The sequence below is a fragment of the Cavia porcellus genome, unplaced genomic scaffold (genome assembly GCF_034190915.1).
Source record: "Cavia porcellus strain 051 isolate PalLab524CR breed Dunkin Hartley unplaced genomic scaffold, mCavPor4.1 scaffold_19, whole genome shotgun sequence".
NCBI lineage: Eukaryota > Metazoa > Chordata > Mammalia > Rodentia > Caviidae > Cavia > Cavia porcellus.
In genome coordinates, this window is record NW_026947502.1 from 44,717,697 (window position 1) to 44,739,836 (window position 22,140).

At 37.1% G+C, this 22,140-nt stretch overlaps 1 protein-coding gene across 25 annotated transcripts in view; it reads left to right on the top strand.

The window, feature by feature from the left end:
• Ptk2 (protein tyrosine kinase 2) overlaps positions 1-22,140 on the top strand; it is a 333,580-nt gene that overhangs the window by 146,886 nt on the left and 164,554 nt on the right. For 23 of the 25 annotated variants that reach the window (XM_063231008.1, XM_063230987.1, XM_063230989.1 and 20 more), the window contains one exon: positions 15,326-15,413. The exons of the other annotated variants lie outside the window; for them this stretch is intronic. In XM_063231008.1, the coding sequence (XP_063087078.1) occupies positions 15,326-15,413 (88 nt within the window). The remainder of the gene's footprint in view (positions 1-15,325; positions 15,414-22,140) is intronic. 25 annotated transcript variants of the gene reach the window in all.

Genomic DNA, 22,140 nt, shown 5'->3' on the forward strand with positions numbered 1-22,140 from the left:
TTCAGGTACGTATGTATTTTTAAAAATGATTATTGGTTATTGATTTTTAAATTGCAATATAGAAAGAATAACATTTTAATTAACATGTTATTTTTTAGCCTTATTGAAATGATTCGTTGTGCCTTAGTATTTACTTGATGCTTTTATTGTTTTTTAAAAGAACGTATATTCTCTTTGTAACTATAAAGGCATGTATTGGTGTGGATTTTTTTCTTTAAAGGTTATGGTATTTGTATTTTGTCTGCTTGACATGTATCCAACTATAATTTTTTATTTACTTATTTATTTATTTAGTCTGTTTTTTGAGACAGGGTCTTGCTATGCTCTTCAGGCTGACCTTGAGCTTACTTTGTAGCTTGGGCTGGTCTCAAATGTGCAAGGATCCCCTTGCCTCAGAGGCCTCCGGAGTGCTGGAATTATAGGCATGCGCCACCACACCTGAGTGCTGATTTACTTATTTTTATGAGTAATTCTGTATTCTGATTCTTAGTGGCTTATTCTTATGGCTGTATTCTTAAGAACATAAAAGTTCATGATTATAATTACAGTGTCTTCATCTCTTTATTATTGTCAGTAATAGTGGCCCTTTTACATGTCTGTAGCCAATAGCATATTGGATATTGGTTCTTTTTTTCTTTGAATTATAGCCCATTTAATTAGAGATATGGCCATTTCTAATTACATTCTTCATTTTTGCCTCGAGGCAGCCAGTATTCTGACTTTTGATAGTTTTTTTTTTTGCTTTTCAGTGAAAATGGCTTACATATATATATATATATATATATATATATATATATATATATATATTTTTTTTTTTTTTTTTTTTTTTTTTATTTAAGAGGAAAAAGAGAAAAACACAAAACAAACCAAAGCGGCGTAAGGGTACACGCAATACAGAACTACAAAACAAAACAAAACAAAACAAAACAAAAAACCATAACAGTAAGAAATCACCTGCTAGTAGATTACACACTATCTTCTTGAAAATAGTTCCTCAAATCACAGTATCAAAGAACACAAGGTGGACATTCAAACAGGGAGACTGCAAACAGCTGTGTTCATTGTTCCAAAAACATTGATAAAGTCAGCTATTTAACACCCCCAAACACACTTGCTGTTATATCCATTAGAGCTCCTTTTCTTTTTGTTTTTTTTTTCCCTCTCTTTTTTACAACAAAATTTACACATCTTGGATTTTATTACTCCTTAGTGCTTATTACTTTCTTTGGGGGGGGGGGAAGAATACAGTCAAATATGGCAAAACAAAGCTGTCAGTCAATACCAAGGATAGACGTAGCACATGGTGTAGAACAGAGTACAAGTTTATCAACAATGGTTATCAACGTTGTCCCTTGTTTCCTTAAAAAGAATTGTCTATCTTATTAGATATTATAAAGTTGGACAAAACAGTAGAGAACAAGACCAATAAAACTTAGGCGTTGTAAACATTACAGGACTTCCAAAGAAGACAATAGTCAAACAGAATTGGGAATCTTAATGAATCTTATTGTCTTCAAAGTAGTTGCCTATGTCTTCAAACTTGATACTATCATATAGAATGGAACAGAGTCTAATCAGTCAAAACAAGATCGTGGGAGTACTACAGGACTTCAAAACAAGTTAATAGGAAATCGAAAAGAGTTACTATTTATATATCCTAATTTTTTTGAATTTTTTCTTTAATTAAGACAAACATAAGAAATGACTAAATAATTTTTTTTTTTGAAACAATAAGGGGGAGATTGAGATAAAACAGGACATAACAATATAACAATAGAGGTCACAGCATGACTGTTTCAATAACCTAGTACTTCACCACCTTATAACCTGACTTAATAGTAGTTACCATAGTGTCTTTTTCCTTGAAATATTTGGGTAAAACTTCATATACTCTAGCTTCAAATATTTTCATATCAAGAAGCCCAGAATAAAGCCTTTCTAGTTAATGAGTGAAAGCTTTATAAGGCTTCAAGGCCACCTAATGGGGAATCATGATTACCACATATTTTTATATATTTGAATCATTACTTACATTAGGGAAACTATTCGGTATTCACACATGCGAGATTGATTTATTTCACTTATGAGTATGGTCTCAAGCTGTGCCCATTTATTGATAAATATCTCAATGTGATCCTTCTTTATAGCTGAATAATACTCCATTGTATAGAAATACCACAACTTTTTTATCCATTCCTCAGTTGATGGGCACTTGGGTTGTTTCCAAGATCTGGCGATTACAAATTGTGCTGCTATAAACATAGGTGCACATATATCACTGTGGTATGATGCTTTCAGTTCTTCTGGGAATATGCCTAGAAGTGGAATAGCTGGAATAAATGGGATTTCCAGTCCCAACTTTTTGAGAAATCTCCAGACAGATCTCCACAAAGGCTGTACCAGTCTACACTCCCACCAGCAGTGCAGGAGAGTTCCTTTTTCCCCACAGCCTCTCCAGCATTTGTTGTCGGTTTTCTTGATCCTGGCCATTCTTTCAGGAGTGAGATGGTATCTCAGTGTGGTTTTAATTTGCATTTCTCTAATGACCAATGATGATGAGCATTTTTTCATGTATTTATTTGCCATTTGCATTTCTTCATCTGAGAATTGCATATTCATCTCAGATGCCCATTTTTGGATTGGATCTTTGAATTTCGGAGGTCTGAGTTTCTTTAATTCTTTATATGTTTTAGACAAGAGGCCCTTGTCTGAGAGAGAGTTCACTAAAATCTTTTCCCAGTTTGTGGGTTTTCTTTTCACTATGCTGGAGATTTCTTTTGACATGCAGAAACTTTTTAATAAGAAGTGGTCCCAGTTATTGATTCTGGGAAGTATTTCCCGTGCGGTTTGAGTCCTGTTCATGAATTCTTTACCTACTCCTATGTCTCCAAGGTTTCTACCTATTTTGTCTTCCAATAGATTTAGTGTTTCTGTTTTAATATTCAGATCTTTGACCCATTTAGATTTTAATTTAGTACATGGTGATAGACATTGGTCTAGCTTTAGTTTTCGGCAAATGGAGAGCCAGTTTTTCCAGCACCATTTATTAAAGAGACTGTCGTTCTTCCAGTGAACCTGCTTGGCTCCTTTATCAAAAATAAGGTGGTTGAGTGTGTTCGTAGTTGTGGTTGTATCTTCTAATCTATTCCACTGATCTTCGGCTCTGTTTTGATTCCAATACCATGTTGATTTTACTACTGTTGCTTTGTAGTATAACTTCAAGTCAGGGATTGTGATGCCTCCTGCTTTGTCTTTGCTGCTTAGAATTGCCTTTGCGATTCTAGGTCTCTTCTGGTTCCAGATGAAATTTAGGAGTGATTTCTCTAGATCTATAAGGTATGTTGATGGTATTTCTATTGGGATTGCATTGAATCTGTATAACAGTTTTGGGAGAATGGCCATTTTCACAATGTTTGTTCTTCCTATCCATGAGCAAGGGATGTCTTTCCATTTTCTGAGATCATCTTCAATTTCCTTTTTCAGTGTATTATAATTTTCACTGTATAAGTCTTTCACTTCTTTCGTAAGAGTAATTCCTAAATATTTCATTTTTTTGCTTGCTAATGTGAATAGGCCAGTTTCTCTTATTTCCCTCTCTGTAATTTTGTTGTTCGTGTATAGGAATGCTATTGATTTCTGAGTATTGATTTTGTATCCAGCCACATTACTGAATTTATTTATTGTATCTAAGAGTATTTCAATGGAGTTTAGGGGGTCTTCTATGTAGAGTATCATGTCATCTGCAAACAATGATAATTTAACTTCTTCTTTTCCTATCTTTACCCCTTTTATTTCTCTTTCTTGCCTAATTGCTCTGGCTAGTACTTCCAGTACTATATTAAATAGGAGTGGTGATAAAGGACATCCTTGTCTTGTGCCCGATTTTAAAGTAAAGGCTTTCAATTTTTGGCCATTTAGTATGATGCTGGCTGTTGGTTTGTCATAAATGGCCTTTATTATATTGAGGTAAAGACCATTTATTCCAATTTTCTGTAAAGTTCTTATCATGAATAAGTGTTGGACCTTATCGAAGGCTTTTTCTGCATCTATAGAGATGATCATGTGATTCTTATTTTTGGCTTTATTGATATGGTGGATTACATTTATTGATTTGCGTATGTTGAACCATCCTTGCATTCCTGGGATGAATCCCACCTGGTCATGGTGTATAATCTTCTTGATGATTTGCTGGATCCTATTTGCCAATATTTTATTGAGGATTTTTGCATCTGTGTTCATTAGGGAGATCGGTCTATAGTTCTCTTTTATAGTTGGGTCTTTCTCAGGCTTTGGTACTAGAGTAATATTTGCTTCCAGGAATGACTTAGGAAGGATTGCTTCCCTTTCAATTTCATTGAATAGTTTGAGGAGTGTCGGCATTAGGTCTTCTTTATATTTCTTGTAGAATTCTGCAGTGAATCCATCTGGGCCTGGGCTCTTCTTGGTGGGCAAGGACCCAATTACATTCTCAATTTCATTAGCAGAGATTGGGTTATTCAACAGTTTTATATCCTCTTGATCTAGCTTTGGTACTTCATATGCTTCTAAGAATCTGTCTATTTCTTCTGTGTTATCAAACTTTTGAGAGTAGAGGTTTTCGAAATAGGTGTTGATGATCCTCTGTATTTCTATTGGGTCTGTAGTGATTTCTCCTTTTTCATTTCTTATTGCATGAATTTGAGCTTTTTCTTTCCTTTTTTTAATAAGGTTGGCTAGGGGCTTATCGATTTTATTTATTCTTTCAAAGAACCAACTCTTTGATTCGTTGATTCTTTGGATTGTTTTCTTAGTCTCTATTGCATTGATTTCTGCTCTGATTCTTATAATTTCCTCTCTTCTTTTGGCTTTGGGCTTGACTTGCTCTTCTTTTTCTAGCTGTTTGAGGTGTAGCATCAAGTTATTTACTTGTATTCGTTCTGTTTTCCTGATGTGGGAACTCAGTGCAATAAATTTTCCTCTCAGAACGGCTTTCATTGCATCCCACAGATTCCAGTAAGTTGTATCTGCATTTTCATTTTCTTTTAGGTATTGTTTAATTTCTTCTTTAATTTCTTCTGTGACCCACTGATTACTCAAGAGTGTGTTATTTAGTTTCCATGTGTTTGTGGAATTTTTGCAGTATCTTTTGTCATTAATTTCTAATTTCAGAGCGCTATGATCCGATAATATGCAAGGGATGATTTCAACTCTTTTGCATTTGCTTAAATATGTTCTGTGAGCTAATATATGGTCTATTTTAGAAAATGATCCATGTACTGCTGAGAAGAATGTGTATTCTGATGTTGTTGGGTGGAACATTCTGTACATTTCTATCAAACCCATTTGTTCACAGGTGTGATTCAGTTCTGTTATTTCTTTGCTCATTTTCTGTCTGGTTGATCTGTCCCTTGGTGTCAGTGGTGTATTAAGGTCTCCTGTTACAATTGTGTTACTGATAATTTGAGTTTTCATTTCTGTTAATAATTGTTTTATATAACTGGGTGCTCTGGAGTTTGGTGCGTATATATTTAAGATAGTTATCTCTTCCTCTTGGAGTTTTCCCCTTACGAGTATGTAGTGACCTTCTTTGTCCTTTATGGTCATTGTTGGTTTAAAGTTCACGTTGTCTGCAAACAGAATGGCTACTCCTGCCTTTTTTTGGATTCCTGCTGCATGAAGAATTGTTTTCCATCCTTTGACTTTCAGTCTGTGAGTATCTTTCTGGGTTAGATGGGTTTCCTGTAAACAGCATATGGTTGGATTTTGTTTCTTGATCCATTCTGCTAGTCTGTTTCTTTTGATTGGTGCATTGAGACCATTTACATTAATGGTTATTACTGTTAAATGCTGGTTAATTGTAGGAATGTTATCTCTCTGCTGTTGCATCTTTATCTTTCGGTTCTGTTTAATTATTTGCTTTGCTTAGTGGTTTTTTCCTTTGTGTATCTAAACTGTCTTTCAATATTTTTTGCAGGGTTGGTTTGGTGTTCATGAAGTTCTTCAGCTGTTCTTTGTCATGGAAGTATCGTATTGCACCATCTATTTTGAATGATAGTTTTGCAGGATATATCAGTCTTGGTTGGAAATCATTTTGCTTTAGGATCTGGAATACTTCACTCCATGCTCTTCTTGACTTTATCGTTTGTGCTGAGAAGTCTGCTGTGATTCTGATAGGTTTTCCTTTATAAGTGATTTGTCTTTTCTCTCTGACAGCTTTTAATAATCTATTCTTGTGTTGGATTTCTGGGATGGTGACTATTATATGTCTGGGTGTAGTTTTATTTTGGTTATGACTGTTTGGAGTTCTATATGCTTCACTGATCCTGATGTCAGTTTCTGATCTCATGCTTGGGAAATTTTCAGCTATTACTTCTCTAAATATCCTCCTGACATCCTTCATGTTGTCTCCCTCTCTTTCATTAATCCCTATCATTCTTATGTTATTCTTCTTTGCATCGTCTTGCAGTTGTTGAATTGTTGTTTCCTGGTTCCTTGTTATTTTCAAAAGATCTTTCCTTTCCTGTTCACTAGCTGCAATCCTGTCTTCAAGGTCTGAAATTCTATCTTCACTTTCATTAAGGCGGTTTTTACAACTTTCAGTGGAGTTTTTTATTTCCTGTATATCTCTGTGCATCTGCATTATGTATTCTGTTTGTTTCTTATATTGCTCGTCTAGGGATTCTATCTTTTTGTTTAGTTCCTCCAATTTTTTATCTGTGTTTTCTTTAGATATATTTAGAATCTCTTTCATTTCTTTTATCATTTCTTCTTTTATCTGGGAGATTATTTCGAGTTTGAATTTCTTTAAAGCTTCCTGGAGTTGCTTGTCAATTTCAGTGGCTATTGTGTCTGATATATGAGGTGGATGGGATATATTTTCTTCTATATACATCGCTCCTAGGGTTTCTTGAGATGGGCTGGAGGTTTGAGGTTGTAATTTGGTCTTTCGTTTTGTCATTTTCCTATATTTCTGTGTTTCAAGTGTTACTTGAAAGCTTCCTCAGGATCTATTGAAAATCCCCTTCTATGTTTGGAGCTACTGGGACTCTGGCGCCGCGCTACTCCAAGCCATTAGGCCTACAGAACCAGTGGCCCTCCTCTGCCTGCTCAGAACTCCACAGTTCCAGACAAGCTGGGCCTCAGGGACACTGTGCGCCCACCTGCCCCTTGGAAGCTCCACAGTTCTTCAATCGCAGCCGGGTTAGGGTACTCACCACAGGCCGCAGTGCTTCAGGAACCTGTGGACCCTCCCTGGTTGCAGAGATATCCACAGTCCTCCAGACACGCAGAGAGGCCAGTGAGGGCACCCCAGATCTGCCCAGCTCCTCCTCTGCAGACCTGTGGCCAGGCGCGGCAGCTAAACAGGCTGGGCTAGGCTGGTAGTGTGGACCAGCCCACCTATCGGGAGCTCAGCAGGTCTCCAAATGAGGCCGGGAATGGGGAGGCTGATGTGGAAGCCTTAAACCCACCTCTCTCCTTCACTGCACCTGGAAGCCTGAGGGAACTCCAGCAGTCTGGGCGCAGAAATCCAGAGTCCTCCAGACACGCAGAGAGGCCAGTGAGGGCACCCCAGATCTGCCCAGCTCCTCCTCTGCAGACCTGTGGCCAGGCGCGACAGCTAAACAGGCTGGGCTAGGCTGGTAGTGTGGGCCAGCCCACCTATTGGGAGCTCAGCAGGTCTCCAAATGAAGCCGGGAATGGGGAGGCTGATGTGGAAGCCTTAAACCCACCTCTCTCCTTCACTGCACCTGGAAGCCTGAGGGAACTCCAGCAGTCTGGGCGCAGAAATCCAGAGTCCTCCAGACACGCAGAGAGGCCAGTGAGGGCACCCCAGATCTGCTCAGCTCCTCCTCTGCAGACCTGTGGCCAGGCGTGGCAGCTAAACAGGCTGGGCTAGGCTGGTAGTGTGGGCCAGCCCACCTATCAGGAGCTCAGCAGGTCTCCAAATGAAGCCGGGAATGGGGAGGCTGATGTGGAAGCCTTAAACCCACCTCTCTCCTTCACTGCACCTGGAAGCCTGAGGGAACTCCAGCAGTCTGGGCGCAGAAATCCAGAGTCCTCCAGACACGCAGAGAGGCCAGTGAGGGTACCCCAGATCTGCCCAGCTCCTCCTCTGCAGACCTGTGGCCAGGCGCGGCAGCTAAACCACTTATATACTATTTAAATCTGAGATTGAGATCATTTGTTATCTGAATCAGAAAAAAGAAGGTGGTACTTTGTTAGGATCTTAAAGCAGCCTTATACTAATCATTGATAGCATTATACTGATCATGGATAGTGTTGCCAAGCAGAATACTTTTTTTATTTTTTTTTGGTAGTGTGTAAGATTTTACTTATGGGCATTTGGCTAACACAAAAACAGGAATGGGGTGGCATCAGCTGCAAAGTCATGGTGAGGTTCAGCTGTTCTTGACTGGTCAGTATTTAGAAGCACATTCTTTAGAGTCAGTTACTGTTTGGAGGTTGGGGATACTGTGGCTCAGTGGTAGAGCCTTGGCAGACCCTGGGTTCAGTCCCAGCAAATCATCATCCTGCTTCATACATACAAATCTCAGTGTTCCTGTTAGGCTGAATTGGAGAAGCAGCTGCCCCACTTAGGTAACCTAGAGGTGTATGTCTATTGAGGCATGTTATCAATTGATTGATTAAACATGCTTTAGAATTAGTTTCTGTTGGGCCTCTTTAGACTGTTTCTGTTTGGTCTGTGGTTGTATGATAAAGTATTTATTGGCCATTCTGGTTTAAAACTAATTCACCTGCATATTTATTACCATGGTTACAGAACTCTCATACTTATTAAGTCCGATTGTTCTGCACTTGTAATGAATATCCACAAGAAGCAGTTTGAGTGTGGGAGCTTTAAAATTCTCAGTATATATTAAAATTTATAGATGTAGTACACAGAAGTTCTGTGTACCCTCACCCACTATTTTAGTTACTTTCCTCATTGCTGAGACACAGTACCCAATACCTGCAAAGTAAAAAACAAAGGGTTTTTTTTTTTTTTTTTAACTAGATTTTGTTTTGGGGGGTACCAGGGATCGAACTCACAGCTTGCGTTTGCCAGGCAAGCACTTATGCCATTGAGCTAAATCTCCAGCACTCTGTTTTCTTGTTTTTTGTTCTGTTTTGGTTTTTTTGGTACCGGTTATTGAACTCGTGACCTCGTTCTTGCAGGGCAGGCAGTTACACCGCTGAGGTAAACCCCTGGCCCCACAAAGGGTTTATTTTGGTTCATGAATTTGTGAGGCTCTTGGGAAACCTCTAGATACAAACTACAGCATTTTGTCTCTCTCCCTGAAGAGACTCACCTCCCTTTATGCAAAATGCGTTTAATATATCTGTAAAATTTTTCAAAGTCCTAAAAATTTTACATTACTGAAAAGACCAAGTCCAAAGTTTCTTCCAAGACTTTTCAAGGCACACACTCTTAGCTTTGGGCCCCTGTACAAATCTGTACAGTACACAGATAGGATAAACAGTCTGATTCTAAAAGAGAAAAATAGAGAAAAAAAAATTGGATGAAAACAAGACCAAAACCCAGCAGAGCAAAAATTAAATCCTGTTTCGTGTCCAGCACTCAGGGCAAGTTATGAGGAAATGTGAACTTCAAAGAGCTTAGACATCCCTGTTCTTACAGCATTGTTGATAGTTGTATCCTGCATGGCCACTTTTGGGTTCATTTTACTCACTCTTTGTGAGCTTGCTTGGACATTCCTGGTTTCTCTCTTTGCAGTCCACAACACTTTGGGCTTCACTCTTACATCTTCACACACTGTCTTCTCAGGGATACATGTCTTTTATTAAATCTTGCATTCTGCATTCCTATAAAACGCATACTGCGTAGGTGACATGAAGATCTGCCACCAGCTCAAGAAGTAGCCAGGTGTCTTGGTAACCTGGCTCTAGAAATCTCCAAGTGCCTGGATGGCTGAGCACTATGAATCACATCTTAGGGAACAAATTCCTCAGACAGCAGTCTGGAGCACTGTGCTCCCAGAGTTCTCTTTTCAGTGCAAGGTCTTGTACTTTTGCAGTTTTGAGCCTGCAGAGGATGGGGTCTTGCTGGTTCCTTATATTCCCTTCAGCCATTTTTCCTATTGTCCTATTCTGAAGTACTTGACTTTTTAATGGTGATCATTTTAGTGCTCCTTTACTCCATATTTGCTGGCATTAACCTTTCAGAAACTCCCATTCTGGCTAAACTCAAAACTTTCAGCTGTGCTTTTTGCTCTTGATTTTCAGTGTAGAGCTTACTAATGGCCCCAACAATGTCTATGCCATAGCTTAAATGTTGAGCCGGTTGAAATTTCCCCCACCAAATGAGTTAATTTGACACCCTTAATCTCAGTGTCCCATGAACTCTCAGGACAGGAGCAAAATATGAATAGATTTTTTTGTTACAGAATAACATCAGCTGCTTAGAGTCCTTATTCCCAACTGAAACCTCATGAGCCTGGCCTTCACAGTGTGCATTGTTACCACAGCATTTTAGTCTTTTGAACTCTGACGAGAATTCCCCATGAGGTTTAGATCACAGCATTTTAGAGTTGCTTTTCTAACCGCCATTTTCAGACCTTTCTAGATTTTCCACAAACCAGTTCCAAAGGCTTCTGAACCATGTGGTCAGGGTAGCATCATGGCAGTCACCCTAATTCTGGTAACAAAAAATCTGTATCAGATTTCACAAAAGAACAGATTAAAAGTATATATAAAATATTTACTAAATAGGCTTCCAGGAGACCCCCTATGGATTTGAGGTTGAAGAATGCAAAATGGTTGTCTGTGCATTTGGGAGGCAAAGGCCTTGCGCTCTCATTGATACTATGGTTGTCTTGTCATGTCCCTTCCCTGGTCCAGAAATCAGTTGAAAATACCATGTTGGTAGTTCACTATCATGTTTCCTTAGGTCTTCTGGGACATTTCCTCATATTGTGTGTGTTGTTCATAATCTTGATATTGTTGAAGAATACTGATTGGTTATTTGTACTATCTTTCTTGATTTAGTTTTGTCTGATAGTTTTTTTAATATTAAGATTTTGCAATTTTGGCAAAACTCCCATAACCGTCTTACCTTTGTGTCCAAGAAGTCCATAATAACTGTGGCTCAGTTTACAGATGACTCTAACTTAAATCATTTAAGGAAGAGATGAGGCCGTTTTTTTCCACCAAGAAGTTACTGTTTATCCCTGTAATTAAAAAATTTCTTTTGAAAAATATTGTCTATATAGTATATTTGGATGTCCTCCCAAAGTCTCATGTGGTCATATATGTGGGACTTTTCAGAGGTGACTGGATCAAGGACATGTGAATATGGATTAAGAATGTGTGATAACTAAATTAATCCACTGATAGTTTTAGCATAGTTTTAGGTGGCCCTCTCTGGGTGTGGGTGACACCATTCAATAGGTTTGTAGCCTGAATGGAATAAAAGGAGAAGGGAAGTTCAGTGATGCTGATTTGGTGCTTCCTGTCTGCCCTGTCATAAATTCTTTCTCCTCTGTGGCATGCCACCTTGCCTTGGAGCTAGTCAGTTATGGAGTAAAACTTCTACAAATTGTCAGCTAAAATAAACCTTTCTTCATTTAACTTGTGGTGTCAGGTATTTTGTCCAAGCAATGAGAAGGTAACTAAGACAAGGAAATACACTGAGATATGCTGATATCCTAATTTTCATTATATTTTCATCCACTAATCTTAGCATTCATTGATGATTCTGTCTTGCTGTGATTATTGACTATACTTTTTCCAAGTGATAATTTTATGTCCATCCTCCATTTTTAAAAATTAGAAGTTTATTATGATACTAAGCTGTCCATATTATGTTGTTTATGGGGATCATCTGTGTTTTGTGAAGTTGTGCCTTGTCAATTTCATGGCACAAATGGGTAGCTAATCTTAATATCTCAGTTGTTAGGTTTAATTTTCTAAAACATTCTATTCTCCCACCATTATTAGTTAGTTACCTTATGGGTACTTTATGTTGGTAGTTGACTTTAAGATTGAGGAAGATAGATAATAGTAGTACTAATAGAAATATATGGCCTAGAAGTAGCAGCTAAAAGATGATTTTATTTTGGGTGCATACTTATCTTGTATTTGGGAGTTAGTGCATGTAAGGATGCAGTTGGATGCTTAATAAAAGTGTAAGGAGAACAATGACGGGAGAGAGGGTGAGGGGTCATGGTTCTAGTGGGGCAGTAGGATGTGGCCATCAAATGTTACAGTTTAAAGACTCATGAGAGGTGATCAGTCAGCAATTAGGTGACGCTGAGCAACATTTGAGGAGGGTTTTGTGTAAAGTATGCTAGTTTGTAGTGTGTTAAAGCAGCATAAATCACAGTCAGCTTTACTTGGTTTTATTCGGCATTTGAACATTTATGCATGTTTTTGCTGCAGAAAAGTAGTACATAGTTCCCTACAGGGTTTTTTTTTTTCCTGATTATTTAAAAAACAGGGTTATTATTTCTTACTGAGTCCGAGTTGATTTCTAATCCCTGCATTACCACCTTTTGGCCCCTTTTGTGTTCTCCATGGTGCAGTCTGCCAAAAGTAGCCTGTAGCATCAATATCTGCTGTGGGAATTTCAGTTGCTTCCTTCCTCCACAAGAAAGAGCCCATGGTCATGACTTGCACTGACTTGTGCTGCCTGTTGGCTGCTGCCTTTATTTCTCTCTCTGAAACCTCATTTTTTGCTCACGTTCTCAGTTTGGTCTCCTCTGGCTGCATGTGCCTTTTCAAGTGTCCTCCAGTCTTAATGACTTTTACACAGTGTGTACCCTCTAATTGGGACTCTTCTTTCTGCACTTTACTGCATAACTCCCTTCCTTGCCTCCCTCATTTAAATCTGTGCCTAATGATCACTGTGGCAGAGGGTCCTTAACTGAGTACTCTGTATTAACCAGTATTCTATCATGTAGCATTCCCTTTACATCGCTTAATTGTTTTTGTAACATTTACACCATGTATATCACCTTTCACAGGTTTGCATGTTTGTCATCTGACTTGTGCCACTAAGATTACAACTTTATGAGACCAGCACTTAGGTCTTACTGTGCCTGAGATGTGATTGGTGCTTTAAAAAAAAAAGTTTGTATTGAGTAAAGATTTAACAATTTCCTTTAGAGATTATTTACTATGATGACAGTAACTGTTCCAGCAGCCTTGTTTACAGACTTACTGTTTCTCTTAATGTTCTGAAGAGGAAATTGAGGCTCAGAAACATATAGACAGTGAGTAAAGAGGGAATTCAAGTTAGGTAATCTTGAGTGAAAGCCCACATTCTGTTTCTCAAAAAAGAAACCGTCTGTATAAAATACATATTTAAGTTTCTCTCTTGTACTGTGTTCCATAAATACGTAGTTAATAACAGTATCATTAATAGCATTAGAATGCTAATGGTGAAGCCATGCTATCCATTGTTTGGATTTGGATCTCAATTTTCTTACCTTTAAATGGGTATAACTTTAATATTGAAAACCTTCTGTAGCCTCTTTGAATCCTGAGCAGTAACCCTGGAGTGGATTATTTACTTTTGGTGAGCATCATTTCTTTATATACCAAAATCCAGATACATATTTCTGATCTCTGATCATTACACTGATGAAAATATAGACTAGTTAATATCTGGCAAGCCAAACTAGATTAAATATGTTATACTTTAGTAAATAATTGTCAGTGCAGAATATATTCAGTAAGCTGTTGTACCCTAGAGCAATGGAACCTAATTGCTTGGTAACTGTGTATTTTAATTAGGCAAAACTGATATATGCTAAGTGCATTTTGAACTATTCTTCCTGAAATACATCATTAAGCTAGTTGTGGTGCATGGTTGTAATTGCAGCACTTCTGGGGGCTGAGAGCCGACGATTGCAAGATCAAAGCTAGGGCAACTTTATGACTTAGTGAGACACTCTGTCTCCAGAAAGAAAGATAGATAGATAGATAGATAGATAGATAGATAGATAGATAGATTGCCGACGATTGCAAGATCAAAGCTAGGGCAACTTTATGACTTAGTGAGACACTCTGTCTCCAGAAAGATAGATAGATAGATAGATAGATAGATAGATAGATAGATAGACGATTGCAAGATCAAAGCTAGAGCAACTTTATGACTTAGTGAGACACTCTGTCTCCAGATAGATAGATAGATCGATAGATAGCTCAGTACAGCAGTCTTGAGTTCAATTCCCAGTATCCTCACTAATAAAATTTTTAAAGATAATAAAAGCATACCATTAAGAAAAGCAAGCTTCTTGGTGGAAGAGGATATTACTGTATAATCTCACAGCTAGAATATATGGAAAACACCTGCATTTCAGTAGAAAGTAGTATGAGAAAAGGCTGACAGTCTAGTAGAAAAAAAATGGATGGAAGATTGAACAGATACTTCACAAAAGGATATATCTAAAGTGTCTAATAAGCATGGACAAGCACACATTTCTATATTTCATGAAAGAAATCCCAATTTAAGCCACTATGTACAATTGTACTATATAGAGTGAGTAGAATAAACAAGTTAGAAAATACCAGGTAGAAGTAAGGAATCAGAACAGTGTAATGCTGCTGGTAGGAGTGAATTGTTCTGTAGCTTCTTTGGCATGCTGTGTGATAATTATTGCAGATATTCATGTTCATAATTGTTATGACCCAGTGATGGCACTGCTTCTAGATATATTCAAAAGAGAAATATGTTTTTTATGTTCACCTGAAGATAATATATGAATACATTCATTGTAGATAGACACACAAAAATAAAAATACAGGGAACATTCTGGTAAAGTTTGTTTTAACTGTTTATGAAACTTGGTTTCCTGAGCAGTAAATTGTTTTTATGTAGGAGAAGGAAAAAAAAGTGTTCCTAATAATTAAATTATTGAACAACTCTCATGGCCATTTGCTGTACTGAGAATAGTAATTGTGTTGTATTGTACAGTGCAGGACATTTTCAGCTGAGAATAAATAGGTACTGGTTATGGATGACTCTTTCTAGCATATTGTTGAGGTATAGTTTCTATACCCCAAAGACAAAAGAGTCTAGGACTGTACACCTGGGGGAAGCTTGCTGTGGACAGTGACAGGACTGAAGATAATGCTTTCTTTGGGCAGTGGTGGAGAGTGATCACTGGGGCTGGAGAACTGTGGACTATCTTCTTGCTCTGGCTCCTTGCAGAATCACTGGGCTGTAGCATGCTTTAAAAAGGTATACTTGTTTTGTTCTGAAAATAAGTATTTCTATTTAACAATTGTATCATATTTCAAAATTATTGCATTGTTATGCATTAATATTCTAATTGTAGACTATGAGAAAATTATTTCTAATTGTTTTGTGAATTATTTTTAGATATGAACTAAGAATTCGTTATTTGCCAAAAGGATTTCTAAACCAGTTTACTGAAGACAAGCCAACTCTGAATTTCTTCTATCAACAGGTATAAGTGTTTTAATATACTTGTTTGTTTAGTCTTATTCATTACATATTTTTATTTTACAATTGAATTAAAGCTACCATTTGAGAGAATATAAAATCACTATATGACACTGAGAATCTTTTAAACATTGTGAGATTTTATCAATTTTTGAGGCTTGGTAAACTTTTATAGGCTTGGACAAATCTTAAAAGATACTTGTTTGTAGAGAAGTTAAGTCCATGACAATTGTTTTATCTTTAGTTCAAGTATAGTTATCATGTCTGAAGCCAAAAATTTATCATATAAAATTCATCTGAACTATGTTTGTATTATGACAGTTTATACACAAAAGCAACTGTCATTAAATGTAGAATGAACTAACAATATTACATACAAATACAGTGCATGTTACTTGTTAGTATTATTGTAGAACAATCACAACAGACTAATGAAGTTCAGAAAGATGTACATAGTTTTGCTGTTAATGTACTTGGTAACAATTTTATCTTGGTAAACTTAATTATTAAATGACTACTCTTGACCAAGAGTGCCAGCATTATTGCTTGTACTTTTATTTATCTTGTCTAGAATTATCATGAATACTTACCTAATATTGACACTACATTAACGTACACACCAACATGCATGACCTTGAAGAGAAGGGCCTGCTAACTCAGTGCAATTACGGAGTCAAAATGGCTACCTGGAAAGTGTCATTGGAAGTCCGTTCACGTTTAGATCAGGAAAAGTTATATTTTCTTGGGAGAAATACAGAGGAGAGGGAGAAAATGGGGTGCATTTAAGTCTGAGCTGTGATTTGGTAAGTAACTGATGAGAAAGTGAGGGAATATATCATGTGAAGAGTTTAGATTTTCTCCTGCAGATTGTCAGAAGCCTTATAAAAAATTTAATCAGCCTTCATCAGAATTTTAAATTTTTAAATGAGACGATCCTGATGGCAGTTGCAGGGATGAAGTGGGTTTTTAAAAGGTAGCAGACAGATTTCGAAGCTCTTTAACCATTCACATAAGTAATGATAAGTGGGCATGGTAGTACACACCTATAATCCCAGCACTCTAGGAGACTGAGGGTAGAATATCTCAAGTTTGATCCAGCCTGGGCAACTGGTGACTTAGCGAAATCGTGCCTCAGAATAAAAAAGGAGCTGGAGATGTAGCTCTGTGCAAAGACCCTGAGTTCAATTCCCAGTACCATTAAGAAGAAAGCAGAGAAGGGGGGACGGAAGGAGCAAGAGACAGAGTGGTATGGTAATAATGTAATATAAATGTGGATGGATTTGACAGTACTCATTAATTAAACTAAAATGGACAGTGAAGATAAGGAAGAAACAGCATGTATGTCTAGGTTCTGTTGAGGAAAATAGGAATGTAAAATGTTTTTTGTTTTTCTTTTATGTAAAATAACTAGATGTTTCTGCTTATAGTCTCACTGAGAGCAGACAGCTAACTAACTTTTTAGCTGTTGGAAGGTATGATGTGCCTTTGCTTTTTTTTGTCTGTGAAGTAGAAATAATACAAGGAATTTTTGATAAAGACTTATGAGAAGTTTGAGTTTCTAATAACACAAAGTTGGATGAGGGAGGGAATTTAATTTGGCTGGCTGGAAAGAGAACATTTGTTTAGGTTTCAGCTGCAATTATGGGAGCTCTGTTCACTTTGCAGAAATGATTTCTGCCTTATATACTTGTTTTTTGTTATTGTTTTGTTTTTTGTATTTTTGAGAGAGGATTTCACTATGCAGGTCAGGCTGACCTTGAACTCACTTTGTATTGAGTTCTAGGCTGGCCTTGAACTCATAGCAACCTTCCTGCTCCAGCCTCCTAAATGCTGGAATTAAAAGTTAGCACCACCATGTCTGGCTTATGCTTGCTTGCTGTATGTATGGTTGCAGCCCATCCTTTAGCTACAGTATCTGATGAGGTTCATATTGTGGTGAAGGAGGGCACAAGATAATTTAAATAATAGTGTGTTTATATGGATTGTCTCTACCTCTTCAAAAATGCTTTGGACCAGAAAGAAGTGTTTATGAGCACAAGTGTAGTTTGATTTTGAAGTATTTGCATAGGCTTAATTGGAGATGGACCAAAGTACGTACATGAAGGCATTTATATTTCTTGTATACCTCATAGACTGAAGATAATCGTACGTAGTATTTTAAAGTAATTTTGTATAAGAAACAATTTCAGGGTATGATGTTTTCTACTTGTGCATCACGTTGGTTCCCAAAAAACTTTGGGTTTTGAAGCACTGTGGATTTTCTGATTAGGGATGCTCAACCTATATTACATTTTCTCATTCTGATTTAGTAGGATTATCATACTCTTCGGGTGAAAAACTGTACCTAATGAGGAAATGCATGGCTCTTTTGGTGACATTAGTTTCCAGAATATATAATAAATACAGGCCTAGATACCTGATTGTTATCCTTTTTGTAGTTTCTGGACTAACCTAAAAGAATTCTTTTTGTTCCTTTCACAATATTATTAGATTGTCCCAGTTTTGTTTTTTGGGAGGAATTTGCTTCTGAGTCTGTGATTGGAGGTTAGCACTATACATACCAGTAGATTCAGATTTTTTTTAACCAAGAAAACATTGCAGTCTGTGTAACACAGTTAAGTAATCTTTATAAAACCCAGAGAAAGTAAAGTATGACAAAATTTACTTGAGTACATGTGCAGTAAATACTGTCATGGATGTGCTGTGCATTTTGGAATTGTGTGACCTCGGTTTCCCTTCTGAATCTTTTACCTACTATCATAGCTCTAGATAATATCACCTGTAGGATCATTATATTGATTAAATTACATAAAATTGTCTGCCATATACTTGTCCAGTTACTCTCTGGATTTCACTTTGTAGACAGTGCCAGGCTCCTGAGGATTTAGTATTTACCATTTTCAAATCAAGATGCAGGTTTTTTTTTGTGTGTGTGTGTGGTACCAGGGCTTGAACTCACGACCTCACGCTTGCCAGGCAGGCACTTATGCCACTGAGCCGAATTCCCGGCCCAGGTATTTTTATTTTTATTGTGAGACAGAGTCTTCCTAAGTTGCCCAGGCCAGGCTCAAATTTATGATCCTTTTACCTCAGCTTCTCTTTTTTTTTTTTTTTTTTTTTTTTTGTCTTTTTCATTTTTATCGGTACCAGGGATCGAACCCACGACTGCCTGCTAGCAAGGCAGGCGCTTATGCCGCTGAGCTAAATCCCCAGCCCCATACCTCAGCTTCTCAAAATGCTAGAATTATAACCCATAAGACATGTATTCTTTTGTCACCTATGATATGTAACAGTGAAATAAATATCCATATCCTTTACTATCTGATGAACATCTTGATGTTTCCCTATCTCACATCCTTGCCCTTCTCATTTGCACAAGGATGACCATTTTTATTTTACGTTTTTTTATTGCCTCCATACTTTTTTTTTAGCCAGTTGTCATGTTTTACAACATACAGCATGTGCATTTTTTTCAGTGCTACCTTCAAGGAAAATGCTGACCCTAGTTTTTCTCTACCCCTCTGTGTTTCTGTGACTGGCCTGAATATGTTTTTAGTTTTGTCTCCTAGTTTATAGATGATTCAAAAGATTAAAAAAAAAAAAAAAAGCAAAACAACTTTTCAGCATGTCTCATTGCTTTCAGTGAGCAGTTTGGTCAGGATGTTTAGTTTGCCTTCTTGACAAAAATGAAAATGATCATTCAGGGTTTTTTTAAATGTTTATTTTAAAGAGAATAAAATCAAACAAAATAAAATAGAATAAAGCCAGTCAAAACAAAACAGTGAAAGTGATACAGAATTTCAAAACAGGACAATAGGAAATCACCAGTGCCTCTTATCTTCAAAATTGCTACCCATACCATCAGACATAATAAAACCAAATAAAACAGCGAAACCAATCAAAACAGAATATCAAATAAACCAAAACAATAAGAGAACAAAACAAAACAAAACAAAAAATACTAGATTTTTAAAACAAGACAGAAGTAAATCCCCCATGTTTGGAATATTGCATATTATTACCCTCTTAATTGATGCTCAGACTACTGGCCTTATTTAGGCCTGCAAAGTCAATAAAACAATAGAAGCATCAAGTTGTTTTGGTACCTCAGATACTATCAACTCAGCTTATCTCCCAGTCAGCTATTTGCTGGTGGGCAGGGTTTCTTGTCTCCCATCCTGCGTACTCGTTGGCTCACCAGAAGGGTGAATTGGTTTCTTATTTTTCTTGTTACTCCTCCTAGATCCACCATTGGTTTCTCCTGATTTGGCAGATTTGGCTTGTTCTCCTCCCAGGGCCTGCATGGTTTGTGCCGGGTCACAGGAAGGGCAAATTGGCTTCTTATTCTTGTTACTCCTCCCAGGTCTACCATGGCTTCTGCAGACTCATGGTAAAGGCAGATTTGACTTGTTCTTCCAGAACCCTAATAGTTGTATCAGGTCGCAGGAAGGGCAAATTGGCTTCTGGTTCTTGTTACTCTTAACCAGTCCCAGCATGGCTACTCCATTCAGGGTTTTAAACATTGATCCCTTTTTGTTCATTTCAAAAATAATTTTGCATTGTAGACTGTTGTTTATATGATATCAGTTATGCAAATTTTGTTTAGATTTGTTTAAACATCAAGCATGTATTTAGTTTTTGTAAAATTTCCAATTTTGCTTGTATAGTTGATCTTGATCGTTCAGTACAAGTTATTAATATTCATTCAAGGATGTTAACTGTATTGTTCTAATCTGTGTCTTTATAGTATGAAAGATCCCTCTGCTGGACATACACACACCAGGGTCCCTAGTTTCCTGTTAGTGCCTTTATGGAATTTGCTGCTATCTTTCATTTTCCCTGAAACCATTGAGAAATTGTCTCTCATCTATGTCTGTGTAGGTGATTTGTCTTTTCTTTCTTTCTTTTTTTTTGCTTTGGTACCAGGGAACGAACTCATGACCTAGTGCTTGTCAGGCAGATTTGTCTTTTCTGTTTGTCTCTCTCTTTCCTCACCTCTTTTGTCAGTGATGCCCACTGTCATTATAAACTACAGTGAATTTTCATTTTCCACTTGATCAGTGTGAGAAATTTCAAATGATGTACTAAATGTTTTTGACCCAATTTTTAGTACCTCAAAAGATATTTTTGAAAGTAAACTAGAAGCTTATTATAACACCGTTCACTATAGAGCAAGAGTCTGGAAACGTAATTTTGCTGATAAAGCTTCTGTCTCTTCAGAAAGCAAGAAAAGTACATTTTACCCAGCAGTCTAGTTTTTCCTTTACTGTATAACATTTCTGTTTATCTTAATTAACATTCATTGGTTAAAGTTGTATTTAATTGGCATTTTTGTGCAAATAGTTGTGGACATTTGTTTATAAGCCTGTGTCCATATTTACTCAGAAGTTGTCATATTAACTAAATTTGCAGTGATGATACTTAACTAGCATAGAAATAATTTGGTGCTGTTGAATTTTTCAGCACCTTGTGTGCCTGGGTGTGACATAAAAGTCACTCTTCGTTAGTACCTGTATTTTAAGATCCACAATGAGTGCATTTATCATTTGGTTCTTAACTGGTAATTTATATAACAAAAAAGAGTTGAAGAAAATAGAACTGCAACTTAACTCTGATACAGAATATAACTTCACCTATAGAAATATACAAGTTTCCAGTGCATACTTAAGTCTTATCGATCAAGCTTTTAAATTTTCTTCTGTGTATTTTTGGTCTCAAATCTGTCCATTAAAACATAGTTTGAAATTGTAGTTCTAAAACTGAAATTTTAGTTTAAAACCTAGTGTTTTGTTTTGTTTTGTTTTGTTTTTTGTTTTAATCGGTACCGGGGATCGAACTCACTACCGTGCACTTGCAAGGCAGGCACTTATGCCACTGAGCTAAATCCCCAGCCCCAAACCTAGTATTTTTTGTGTGTGAATTGTGAGCTGCCATTTTCCAAAAGATACAATTAAATATAGGTCTGTGTGTCTCTTACTATGAGAAATTTTCTATCTTTTTTTAGTGGACCCAATTACACAGATTTCCCGCTTTCCACTTCTCTGTATTCTTGATGATTCAAAGGGAAGCATCATGGCTAATGCAGAGTTAGGTAGACTCTGTCATAATTTTATCTTTAACCAGTGTTTCTTTTCTTTTAAAAAAATTTTTTTCAACCTGTATTTCTTGACCACCTTTTGCATGAAAGATTCTAAAAACAGGAAGATAGAAATGGTTATTTTTTAATGTACTGCTCCCTGGCAGTACTTTAAATTTGCTTTTATTCAGGCTTTCAGCCTCTGACAAATTCTTTGGCAGAAACACTCTTCTTTTGAGGTCCTCAGAGTATCTGCATGTCCAGTGAAGGATTTATAGGACTCAGAAGTTACATTTGTTGTTGTGATTTGTTACAGCAAAAGGAGGCCAAGTAAAAAGAGCAACAAGAAAGGGTGTATGGTGCATAGTGCAGGAAACCCAAGTAGGAACTTCCAGATGTTAGCTTCCTATAGAGCTACATAGGTCATGCTTGATGACTTCACAGCACATGCAAAATTCTGCAAACTTGGGCCTCTCACCTGAGCTTGAGTGTTCAAAGTATATATATTTTTGCCTTGTAGATAAACAGTACCTGCTCAATTATTTATAAATAACTGACAGACTTCAGTTATACAGTGTGCCTTGGTTAACGAATTCATTCCATAATTCTGGAAAAGATGGCCATTCATGTGGGGAAGATGGCCACAGTTATACAG